The 13,887-nt window shown below is 30.3% G+C and overlaps 1 protein-coding gene across 1 annotated transcript in view; it reads right to left on the bottom strand.

Annotated features, from left to right (window-relative positions):
* The window catches only part of LOC129231035 (serine/threonine-protein kinase WNK1-like), a 247,222-nt gene that overhangs the window by 16,744 nt on the left and 216,591 nt on the right, over window positions 1-13,887 (bottom strand). Inside the window, exons 14-15 of the mRNA XM_054865282.1 lie at window positions 2,702-2,830; window positions 1,784-1,941 (exon numbers count right to left, since the gene is read on the bottom strand). Coding sequence (XP_054721257.1) covers window positions 1,784-1,941; window positions 2,702-2,830 — 287 coding nt within the window. The remainder of the gene's footprint in view (window positions 1-1,783; window positions 1,942-2,701; window positions 2,831-13,887) is intronic.

Raw genomic sequence — 13,887 nt, 5'->3', positions numbered from 1 at the left:
ATAATAGAGTGAATTAATAAGAAAATAAGAGAATGAATGAATAAATAAGTGAATTACTAAAGAAAGGAATGTAAATAAATCAATTAATACATGAATACGTAAGTGTTATAGTAAATGATTGAGTGAGTAAACGAAATAAGCTATTTCACTTTGCCCCATCCACATTGCCCCGCATGTACTCGACTATTTGAGCAAAATATTTACAATGCAAATAAGCTTAATATTGACTAAATAAATATTGCACTGCATATTAGAAGGTCTCAATAAAAATTTAAAATGTTACTAACAAGAACTTGATTATTTAAGTTACAAAAAATAATTTTTTACTTTCAACAATTATTACAATAAGAGTATCAATTTTAGAAAATTGCCTGTATCATCATATGCTTCAATATTCGGCAGAATTTTATTCCTGACTGGAATAGACTGCATGTACAACTACATTGTTAAAATATTACCAGATAGGTGGCATTAAAAGCAGAGTAAATATTTCACCTTTTCACTTTGCCCCATGTTCCCCTACTGTTGAGGTTGAGACTGTTTCAACATTTTATTGGGTACTAGAAATAAATATAAGCAACCTGCTATTGGATTACTGTCTGTCTATCGTTGGAACTCTTTTTTTTCTTAATGCCTGAACTGTCTGAAGCCAAGTTAAAAGAAGGCATTTTTACTGGTCTTGATATGTGAAAACGTTTATAAAAGTTTTCACATATCAGGGCCAGTATAAGGTATAAATACCTTAACTGTTTGTTATTGAGTCAAAAAAGAATTCTTCAATGAAAGATGCCTTCTCTTCGAAAGAACGACAGAAAAGGAAAAGAAGCAAGGAATTCTTTCAAGAATGTAGTTCACAAGTTTTTGGGAGAATACTAAGGCTTTTGACAACAAAAACATTATACAACACACATTGAGCAGCTTATAAAGATGTGAGATAAGCTTAAAGGGTCATTTTTTACTCTTATGATGACAACTCCCAAAAATTTTGGAATATTTTTCTGTTTTAGGTAAATCACATAAAATTGGTCGTTATTTCGTATGTTTTGTAAAATTAATTAGAAACTTACATGGTGAGGCCATATATTATGCAATGAGAGGACAGGGGATCTGAATGCTTGCCACTGAGAATTTTGCTATTTTATTGCACTGACTTTGTAAATATTGCAACAATTCAGTAAGAATATAATGGAAGCAACATGTAATGTTTAAGGCAATCTTTATACAAGACATGCACTTTGACTTGTAAACCTTTAATCTTATAGCAATTTATTTCGGTAGTTGGGATTTTGATTTCTAAATTTCTACTTCAAACTCAATTCAAGGCCCTGCTAAGCATTTGCCAATAAGCCAAATGCGATAAAATCGTAAATATCACAAAAGTATTGGCAAATGAAAAATTCTCTAAAAATTCAACAAAGGAAAAAAAATGTTTTCCTATCGATAATCAAAATTATTAGAAATTTTGCAAGAAAAATTATAACGCCAATTTGGGAACTCAATGCCTTATGCATTGTTATTAAGAGTTTTGTATGCTGCACATTTAAAATTATACTTTGATTGGATTGTTTTATAAAATTATTACTTTGTTCTCTGATTGAAGTTCTCTAAAAAAATTCATTCACCATTAAAGTTAATCAAAATAAAGTCTTTGGCTAAGACTTTTGGAATTCGCCTAATTTCCTGGCTAGCAATTTGAAATCTTTAGCGTGAGTCATGTAATTCATAATATAAATTTAAAATTTATAATTGTAAATCCAATATAAATACTTATTAGATATCTAACCTTAAGTCTTGAATTCTTTTATTTTGATCAGGCAGCACTTGACCAACAGCCACAGTCTGATTTTCAGGTAGCGCTGCATCAGGAGCTTTATTTGATATTGCAGCAGAGCCATCGGTTAATCCAGGTTGGGGATCAGAAATACATAAATTAACTTTTTCCTGTAATACACAAATTAAAATAAGATAAACAGAATTTAGTAAAACAATTTAGTTTGATTAATACAAAATCTGAAAAAATAAAGAAGTTGTTCAGATTAGTCATTATTTATAACAATCATGAATAAGTAAACTAGGAAAAAAATAAAGAAATACATATCTATGTTTTAAAAAGAATTACCACCTTTTTTTAATTAAAAATATGCATTTTACAGTACAATTTCTAGTACAATGAGAAAATTTTAACTGACTTAGAAAAATTTAAGTTTTGGAAAAGAGTTCTTTACATTTTATTGTTCTTAGAACTGCTACATTTCATCATTCACATATTGTGTCACAAAGCATAGGGCCATGAACAAAAAAAAATTGATGTTTTCTACCCTATCCCAATAAAACTACATTAAAATCAAATTCAAGAAAAAAATTAAAATTCCCAGTTGCATATTAAAAATTCAAATAAACAAGCAGGGGCTATGAAAAGAAAGTATATGCACCTGATGAGTTTTTTTAAACACAAAATAGTAATTTTTTAAATAAAAATTACAGAATTCAATAGCAGAATTTTCACTGAAGAGAACAGAAAGTTTTGTTTGTCTTAGCCAAAATTTTATTAACATAGTAAAATAGTAAACCAAACATAACAAGCAAAATGTTTGTTTCAGCCTTGATTTGGTATTAACCATGTTCTCATTTGAAGAGTTAATTGTATTTTAATTAATGATGAAAACATTATAAAATGATAAACCATTAAATATCACCTTACTTGTGGAGTATTAAGGATAGCTGCAGAGCTCTGTGGCAAGGAAGGTATTTTACTAATAGGCACAGTAACAACAGAATCGTTTTTATCGGTTGTTTCATTCCCTTTAGGATCTCCAGCCAGATGAGAAGCCTAAAAAATTCTGATTATATGACTTACTCAATAATAACAATACAGCAATAGGTATGTATAAGGAGCATATTTCAAAACATTGAAAAATAAAATTAAAATTTTTATGTGTTGGCTTAGTATGAAGCAAGTGCAACTAGACAAGCTTAAACTCATTTGAAGAAATACAGCATGTCAGAATAATGGTGATGCATTTCAGAAACTAGGAAAAAAAATTAATATGCAAGGCAAGAACAAGAAATTCAAACTATATTATAGGATAAACCTTTTTTTTCCTAAATTTTTCAATAAACATGTTTCTAGAAACACATGCTGGTGGATTACTGCAAAGTAATCAGGTAGAATTAAATGAAAACAAATAAATAGACAGTTTCTTATGAAAAATAAATCCACATGTAAGAAAATTCGACTTTCTCCTAAACAATTCACTATCGACAAATATCCTTCAAAACTCCTTGTAAAAACGTAAAATTAGAATAAATATGATGGAATAGTTTTGCTTCAAGACGACCAAGTAACAATAAGAGCCATTAACTTTAGATTCATGAGAGATAACTTAAAAGAAACAAACACATGAAAGTATTGATTTTAATTGAAACCAAGTACAGTAAACTCCCAATTATCAGCCGAATAGGGTGGCAAGGTAACCGCGGATAACCAAATTTGCGGATAATCTGCAAGTATGTAACTAACGATACTAGTAGATCCAATAGCTTTAGAAAGATCAATAACACTCGCACACATTTAAACTACAGTAGGGTTGTCAACTGCTCTGTATTTTGCGGAGTTACTCAGATAGAATAGCGAAACTCTGCAATTCCGAAAACAAGTTTTTTTCTCCGCATTTCCGGCCAATCTTGATCCAGTTCAATCCGAGTTAATTTAAGTCAACACCATTTACCAAATTAAATCCAAATACTTACCAGCCTTATCAAAGATATATTTCAAGAAGATTTTAATAAAATTAAATTTATTTTAAATACACAGTCGGATCTCAATGCCTTGAAGCTTATAACTCAAATATTCCTTCATCTCGAAGTTTTTATTGGGTCCCAAACTCTTGAGAATGTTGTGAAACTCAACATAACTTGAACTACTAATAACTCGAACGTTTTAGCCGGTCCGTTGGGACTTCGAGTTATTAAGAGTTGACTATATTTTGTTACTAGAGGCCCGCCCGGACCTAGTTCGGGGGAAACTATCTTAAATAAAATTCATAAAGGTACTATTTAATTTGAAAATTAATAGTACACTTTTTTTTTTTTGCTTTTATGAGGCTTGAAACAAAATGATTTATCTCATTTCCGGATCAAGAGAGACCAACATCTAATTCCCACTAAACAATACAATGTTCCTGTATGTAACGTTGCACTACGTATCGTTTAGTTGTAGGTTTGATGATGGTGATGGTATAAAAAATTTTCATTGGACATTGTAACCACTGAAATTGGGGAAGCAAATACAAATACAAATGTGATGACCAGCAACAGGCTCTGGGCCCAGCTAGGCTGGTCCTAGTCAATTAATTAGTCCCCAATGAAGATCAATGGCCCTCTTAAAGCTAGCCACTCCCTTGCTCATTACCGCCTCTTCCGGTAAGCTATTCCAAGTGCCCACGACCCTGCTAAAGTAGTAGTTTTTCCTGATTTCCAAGTTAGCCTGAGATTTAAATAGCTTAAAACAATGACCCCTTGTCCTGCTTTCCCCGCAAAAATTTAATCCATTTACATCTTTCATTTTGATAAATTTAAATAACTGAATCATGTCCCCTCTGACTCTCCTTTGCTCCAGGCTATACATGTTAAGCCTATTAAGTCTGGTATCATAATCTAAATCTGAGAGTCCCCTTACTAATTTAGTTACCCTTCTTTGAACCCTTTCCAATACGAAAATATCTTCCTTCAGATAAGGCGACCAAAACTGAACAGCATACTCCAAATGAGGTCTTACTAAACTCCTATATAAAGGCAGAAGAACTTTCTTAGATTTGTTTGAAATAGATCTCTTGATGAACCCAAGCATTTTGTTGGCTTTGTTACTAGCAATACTGCACTGTTGACTAAACTTGAAGTCCTGATTTATAAAGACACCCAGATCCATAACATTTTCAGCCTGATTTATGACTGAACCCTGTAAATGATATCTTACACGCTTATTTCCATGACCTAAGTGTAGCACTTGACATTTCCCTACATTAACTGCCATACCCCATTTATCTGCCCACTTAGTAATATGATCTAAATCCTCTTGCAGCTGTTTTACTTGTTCTTCATTTTCAACAATCCCCATAACTTTTACATCGTCAGCAAAACAATTCATGCTTCCAGAAATATTTTCATTGATGTCATTCATAAATATAATAAACAAAAGAGGCCCTAAAACTGATCCCTGAGGAACCCCACTTAAAACATCACTCCAATTAGAATGATTTCCTCTCACAACTACTCTTTGCTTCCTACCAGTAAGCCAATTTCTATCCCAAAGTAAAGTTTTTCCTCCTATTCCAATGTCAGCTAGCTTGCTGAGAAGAGCAACATGCGGTACCTTGTCAAAAGCTTTTTGAAAGTCAATATAAACAACATCCACACATTTTTTGTTATCTAAAGCTGAGGTAACCTTGTCGTAGAAATGCAATAAATTAGTAGTACAGGATTTACCTTTCCTGAAACCATACTGCAAACTAGTCAACAGACTATTAGTCTCTAAGAACATCATGATCTTAATTTTGATCAAAGTTTCGAAAGTCTTACAAATCACTGAAGTCAAACTTACAGGTCTATAATTCCCAGCAAGACCTTTAGACCCCTTCTTGAAGAAGGGCGTTATGTTAGCCAGCTTCCAGTCCTCTGGCACCGTCCCCGAGTTATAAGAAGCATTGAAAATATTCAAAATAACATCCACTAATTCCTAATGTAAATTAGGTCATTAATTCCTAGTCAGTCTAGTGTCATTAATTCCTAATGTACAGGGATCATGGGGATGCAAGGATTATGAGACAACTGATCTGCTGCTAATGCTGTAAGAACAATACTCCAAATCATATTATTCCATAGTAAATATAATTGGTTTGAACTCCATTGAATAGATTAGACAAATCAAAGTTGCGCAATAAAATTATTGGGATATTGCCTTTAGTTTTAAAAGCTTGAAGAGAAGTCCTGATGAGTACCCTATTGAAGGAATTCTCCCAATTGCCCGTTTTTTTCCTGTTAAACATATGTAGTCTTTTTGGAGGAGATAATCAAAGTAGTTTAAATGTGGAAAGGTCAGTTTTTGTACCTCTAAGTAAATTCCTGACAGTTCCGTCTAAAAAACGTCTCAAAAGCCTGTTGACTGATTTTTGGATAGAGTTGAATTTATTAATTTTTTCCAGTTCCACCGAGTATGCCAATCAACATAAATTTATGTTCCTGATTTTCATGTACCAATCATGTTTTAATAGAATTTTTTTCGTTGATTCTCTGCGGCGGTAGTAAACAAAAGTCTCCCATTGAGTGTCTTCTTCATTCACAAATTTTGCCTTTAACTTTTATATATTTGACATTGAACGACAATCATATATTTCTGCGCTCTCCTTGCAATATGTCGCCACAGAGATCATTTTTTAATGTTTGCCATAAAGCAATGGGGTCTAAAAGTTGACATAAAAGTCTCTTAATAAAAACATTAATAAAAAAATCTCTTAGTTTAGGACCAAAGTCAGAAAGCTACGTGTATCAACTAAGGTTAGTTTCTAAGGTTTGTCGTCATCTAAAAGACCAAGTTCTTTATATGCTGCTTGATAGGCTGGCAGGAAATAAGAGTGTCTAGAAATAGATTTTGGCAAGTGATAAGTTAAAATGTGTTCATTTGTCTATGTTCAATATATCATCAACAAAAAAAACGGGGAAAAGAAATCAACAAGCCACGGATCATAGCATCAATAAATGCAAAAACTGCCACCTTTCTGTGATCCATTTTATGCCTTACCTTAATTGTGCACATCCCCAATTCTTTTCTCATTTAAATGCCAAACATAAGCAGTGAAAATCGTGACCTGTCGGTGACACCATGAGCATCCTGGTTTTGATTCTGCATTTTAATTACTTTGTAATTTTTCTGCAAAATTTTCTAGTACAACCACAGATGTTTAACTTGCTATTCTTATGTTGTCTTTTGATGTAAGTAAACTTAAAAATGTGCAGATTTTTCCTCTAAGAAGATCAAGGAATTCACTAATTGAACCTTTGTACCCTTTTTAACTGCTCTTTGATTTTCTCTGTCCCATTGCTCCCACTCTAAGCATGTCAAACTTTGTTTGAAGAAATTTAGTTAGGTCATATCAAAAGGATTCTCACAAGCTTTGCAATTCCTAAACATAGTTTTCACTATTTTCATTAAACAATGGTAAAAATGAAATCAGGAAGCATTGATTTTTTTTAGAATATTTTTTTTAATGAAAGCACATGTAATTTTTGTTTAAATACAATTTACACATTTTTTGAATTCAACTACTGTCTTAAAACTAGTTTACTTCCTTCTAGGAATCTAAAGTTTCAGCCAATGATATTGGTTATAGATAAATTCCACAGCTTATAGATAAACGTCCTTCCATCGCCATATTTTCTGTTCTCCTGTTACCATTGAAAATCATATATCATATTTGAATTATCTGTTAAAAAAGTTCAAAGTTAATGATGTGCAAATTATACACTGCCGCAGATTATCTGTGCTTTTTTTCCTTTCTCTCAACACCAACCCATTGAACCTCAATATTTACAGCAAGATTCTCCAAGACCGATACCCTGCCTGTATGTTGTTTATTTTACATAGCTTGAATGAAACGATTCAGGCTATGTAAAATAAACAACATACAGTAAGGGAAAAGCCTTCACTCACAAGATTAGAATGTTTGCTCCTTTCTTGACTCTTCGTCTTCAAGTAATTAGCGTACTATAATGACAATTTCAAGAAGAAATCATTATTTTTATATTATTTTTTAAAATTAGTTTTGAATATACCTCAAAAGTTATTACTTCTTCACGTTTTTAATTCAGTTGCGAAAATTTATGTTAAATCAAAACTTTGTTTCTTACATCATATTATCCGCGGATACTACGAAGATTTTTTGTTCTTCAGACTGGTTTTAGGAACTATGGATTATACGCTGCCATGGATAATATACAGGAAAATACTGTAAATTAAGTACCTATTAAAATTAAAACAGTTTTTCATTAACAATGGACATAATTCTGCTTTGCATAAAAACACCTTAGTACCCAATAGCTTCTTGTTGAGGTAATTGAGATGTAGTATTTTGGAAACAGTAGGACATTTAAATGTCACCTTTGTAATAGACTTAATTCATGGTTGAAAAGATTTTTTTTAAACATTCATCATAAAGTTTAATTAGACATTTAAAGGATAAAAGTCAGCCAACCTTTTTATTCTGATCAACAGGTTTATTGAATTTACAGTATGTAACAAAAAAGGGATTTTCTGCTCTGTAAAAACACCCAGAGAAAAATTGATTTTGACCATCATTTTCTGAAAGTCATTGAGTTAACTGAAAAAAAAAATGTTAGGATTCAAGATATTCATATATTTCTGAAGAAAATGATATATGGCAAGTGACAAAATATTATTTTTAATTCAAGTGTCACATCTTATTTATTTTTTTATTTTTTTTTCTGGAATTCACCAAATGCAAGTTTGCAACATCTTCTTTCATCATGCAAGGACAAAACTTTAAGTCTACACCCAGTATTCTTTTCACCTTAATTGCTTTTGAACTTAAAAAAAAATGCCAACTGTCTTTGATCTTATTTTTTCAGTAATAGTCTACTCATCCCTTGTAAAGAAATAGCTACAATATTCCCTCTTTCATGATCTTAACGTCTTACCTTTTGTTATCTTCACAAAGAACACCAAAACTTTGAAGAAATTAATGCTAAAATTGCAAATTGAAGGGTTTCCACTAGCTCATTATCTGCACTCATATTTACTGCGGTATATGTTCTCTTGTTACTACTAGTTTAAAAAAATACTGATGGTCTTACAGTTTTTACTCAGGCTGAAAAATTAACTTTGAATACATCATCTTTCATTTATTTACAATTCAAATCTGTTGTGTTATTTCTTTGCAATGATCAATAATAATTAATAACACAATACTGTTTAAATCCAGTAAATTTCATATTTTCGTTTTCTCCAGGGTATTTCACTAGCCTTAAAGTGTTTACTCAGACTGTAGGTTTAACAAACAAGTAGGGTGAACAAATCCTAGGTATTCCATGAATTTTATTGCAAGGATTGGCTTTGATGTGATTTTCAATGTAAAAAAACAATGTATAGAGTGCAACGAAATTGAAAAACAATACTGCAGGAGAGCATATAAGATCAAACTTGTCTTTTCCTGCACATTAAAACTTATTCACTAAATGTTCATACATATATAAATTAATGAATTTCTAGTTCCTACCTCATTTTCTATATATATATATATATATATATAAAGAAATATTTTAAGTATGTCAAGGCTTTTCAAAAGCAATATGCCTGGCACAGCTTTTAAAGCATATTCCTAACTTTGCACAAGTTGACTAAAAAAAAAAAGAAAAAAATTTAAAAAGCAAACATAAAGAAATATTATGAAATGATGATTATTTTCATAGCAGAAAGAGAAGAATTTAATCATAAATAATTTTCAACTCATAGCAATGTTTTTAAAACAAGGAATTGTGTTATTCATGTTAAATAAGCATAATAAAATGATTTATGATTTTTTTTAAAAATATTAAAAGAAAAACATGAAAATTCTCAACTGATTTTGAAAAGTTGTGTGAATGCGTAGTGTATATACTCGAAATAAACAAAAAATAATAATAATGATATATATATATATATATATATATATAGGGGAAAAGGGGGCACATGTGAGCACGGGGCACATGTGATCATGGTATGTTTTACTAGGATAACGTCAAGCAAAAAATTCTCAAGTAATAGCAGTACCAGCCCTACTATTTAACCAAACTTTCAGAGCAATGATCCAGTTTATGTTCCTGTGGTGACACCTTCTTTGTTTTAACAGAAGCTGAAGTACTTTTATCACTATCTTCTTCGTGTAAAAACATATTTTAAACTAACAAATAAGCTACATTTAATTATTGCAAACTATTAAAACATTATTCACATAAATTTATGTTAATGTTTAAATTGTGTAATTAAATTAAAAATTCTTTATCTTTGAAAACTAGTTCTAAGGTAGATGCCGGGGTACTTGTGAACACATTATGTAGGGGCACATGTTAACAACTCCCATATCCTCTCTGCAAATATAATATTAGTGTAAGCTTATTGTAAGTGCTAAGAGAGATGTAGAGATTCAAAACTATTGTTTTGCTGCAATCAGTTAGTATATTTATTGTTAATTCTTAATACATAGTTACTAACTATTTATTTTTTATTAGTTTTAATTTGTTAATTACTAAATTGTTGGCAAAAAATTTAGTGGTATATAATATTTGCATGGAAAATAAAGACAAAATATTTTCTTTTACCTAAAAACTGAAGTTCAGAAAATTTTTAAAATTCATCAGCATATTCTGCATGAAGCTTAAATGTACTATATAGCAAGAATATACTTTACATAATAAAATATTCTTTGTATTGTTTAGTAGTCTTATAAGATTTTTTCTTTACAATCTATTGATTAGAACATACAATCGACTCCCGCTACAACGTGATTCGACTTATGCGAAAGGGCTATAACGCAAATTTTTCACGAGTAACGAATTTTAGAGTTAATCCAAATTCCTAGTCGACAACACGATTTTTTTTGGAAGAAAGTATCAGCTTTGTTACTGGCTACTAAATATTGATTTCATGAAACGTTATTACATCTTTTTAGCATCACTGACTCAGAAAGTTCTCACAACAAACTAGTCTATGCATCGCATTGTTAGTGCATCAAATAATTACACAGCATCTTTCATTTATTACTTTTTTCATTCTAAATATTAAAGTTGATGAAATATAATGACACTTTAGTGTGCTGTTTCATTCAAAATTTGAAGACAGGAAGCAAAAGAAAGTTTCTACCAAAAAAAGGGGGGGAGGGTTAAGATTCTCGATATGCTGTATAGATTCTCGATAACTGTAAAACGTCGACTGTAGCACGACAATAAGTATGAGTGAATTTTACATACGTACAACTAAAAGTCAAAACGAAAAGATGTCCGTAAAAGTTCAGAACTTAGTTTCAAAATTGAAGCTTGCAGAATATAAGCAAAGCAAATATTTATTATGAAAAGGGAAGCTGCTTTTGTACTGTGGATTAAGAGAGGCTGTTATATAAATGGAAACATTATTTTAAAAATGCAAAGCAAACGTATTTAAAAATGCTTTAAAAAGAATAACGATTTGATCAAGGATAAATCATCACCATCTTTATTTTTCAAGTCATGAATATTATTACAATATCTTCTGTACAGTACTATTATAGTGCAGCTTTTATTATTACTACATAATATGCATGTCGTGTTGTTTTATTTAATGTCTTTCCCTCCCATTGATCATTTATTTTGTGTATCTTAAGGTATTTTATGTTGAATAAAACGCGTTTTTTATTTTTTAAAAACAGTAAAAGTTCAGCTCTTTATGTAAGAAACTGTAATGTATTGTTGAGAAATGCTTTAAAGCAGTAGTGTCTAAAAAAATTTGGTATGTTTCCAAAAAAAATGTATACGTACGTACATTTTTCTACAACGCAAAATTTTGACTTTGGCGATTAGTCTTGGAACACATCCCTCGCGGATGTCGGGACTCGGCTGTACTATGAAACTTTAAAATTTGAAAGTGAGCAGAGTTCTGTACTTCAGAAAATCATATTTTCTTAATAACAATCACTGTGCAATTCAAACTGACAGTATAGGTTACAAGCCCTTGAATGTAATTAGTATATATATATATATATATATTATATATATATATATATTTATATATGCTATATTATAAGGAGTTTTTCGTTGAAATAGGATGTTCCTCCGGCATTTTTCAATCATGTTCACATGTGCCCCATGCTTGTTCATATCTGCACCCCTATAGGGACACATGTGAACAATTGAAGACATATTTTTAAAATTCCATAGAGTATAGAAATATTTTTTTTAAAAATCTGAAAAAATTCCATGGCACAAAGACTATTCAAACATGCGACCCTTTTTCCGTGAGAAATTGAAAATATTTTCAGAGAAATTAAGAAATGAAAAAAATGTTCACACACACACACACACCCTCTTCCCCTACCAGAAAAAAAAGTACAAGAAATTATTTTTCAATTTAGAAAAAAATTGTTTGCAGAAGATTAACACTTTGAGAACTGTCACAAGTGTCCAATGCAATCTGCCCGTGTGTATAATACAAAATAAAAGTTTTGAAGAAGCCTTAATCAGGATGACCAACTTGAAGAGACTATTTATCATAATGGATTCATCCATCAATGTTCATGCACTTGCAACTATTCAAGCAAGCTAGTAAAGGCAGATTAGCAGTAGAAACGCAGTTTGAGTAGCAACACTAACCTGCCGCATAAATCCAGGAAGCAGCATGTGGGAGATTTCACAACAACAAACATGATGAGTCATGGTTATCAAACGTTTCCAACGATCTGTGCGTTTCAAAGCAAGTCGTTTCACCTTAGTTTTCTTATGTTTTAAAAATTAAATTAAAACAGAATTGGTAAACTGAATGAAACTATATTTTACATTACTGAACTAATTAATAAATCATTAAATTTCATTAATAAAGAAATAAACTGAATTTGACAGTCAGCGTCGGTTAGTCACATGATTTTGCTAATTGTAAAGAATTTTGAGTTAGTTATCAACAATTTTTTCTTTTATAAACGATCCAAAAAAATGTATAAACTTTCAAAACATATTTTCACATTTCAATAAATTAAACTATTATTTGTATGCATATTTAAGAGATAAAGTGAAGAATTTAGTGAACACACACAGAGTGAAGTTTAAAATCTGCTTGACATATATAGATCTTAATTACAGTAAGATAAAAGTTGGCAAGCATTAATGAATTTTCTTGCAACTTTAGTTTAGTTTTTCGGTAATATTTGTTTATTGAAATTCCTAAAAATTCAAGTTTCAAAGAATAAAATAGTTTATAATTCAATAATTTATGAACAGTTGCAACACGAAATTAACCTTTGAGAAATTGAAAAAAATTGCTCTATTGTTGCGATACTTTAAACTTTTATTTTACATAAATGCATTGAGAAACAATTACAAGTTTACTATTGAAACACTGAGCATAATTTAAAATCAAAAGACTCAAAATTTCTTTATTACTTTAATTGCCTATTTTTCAACAATTACACACAAATTCGTTATTATTCTACCTAAGTTCAGAAGAAAGGACAAAAACAGAAATGCATTGAAACTTATTTCAAGAGAAAAAACAAAATAAGTTGAAATTCTCATATATAAAAAAGCAAAAATAAATACTGACCTATATTCAAAATAAGAACTTCTACTTGCGGTTTTATTAAAATCAAACTATGTTGTGCTTTATACTTTTATATACTTTAGTCAATGTTAACTTTGAAATCCTTTCCATAAAACATTTCATAAAATTATCAATAGGGATCCACCAATGAATCAGTAATAATGGGCATATACCAATTTTTTATAATAGGCCAATTTTCGCCAATTAAGCTGCCTAAAACTTTTCAAACAATAAAATTACTTTAAGTATTCCCAGAACTAGCTGAATGAGTTCATAAAAAATGAATGAATGTAATTTTCTGCAACAAGAGATGGCATGTCATTATAAATTAATAATAATAAAAATATAGCATTAAAAAGGCTTTATATCATTCTTTTTTTAAATATTTATTGAACTCAAGTATATATATATATATATATATATATATATATACAGGGTTCATACTCTATTTGGATGAAAAAATTCCATGACTTTTCCAAGACTTTTTCATGACTTCAATGAAAATTTTCATGACCTCGTTACACGAAGAGAATAGCACTATTTAATCTCAAACTTGG

Source organism: Uloborus diversus, chromosome 10 (genome assembly GCF_026930045.1).
Source record: "Uloborus diversus isolate 005 chromosome 10, Udiv.v.3.1, whole genome shotgun sequence".
Lineage (NCBI taxonomy): Eukaryota > Metazoa > Arthropoda > Arachnida > Araneae > Uloboridae > Uloborus > Uloborus diversus.
Note: the sequence above shows the minus strand (reverse complement) of the source record. Positions and strands in the feature narration are given on the sequence as shown.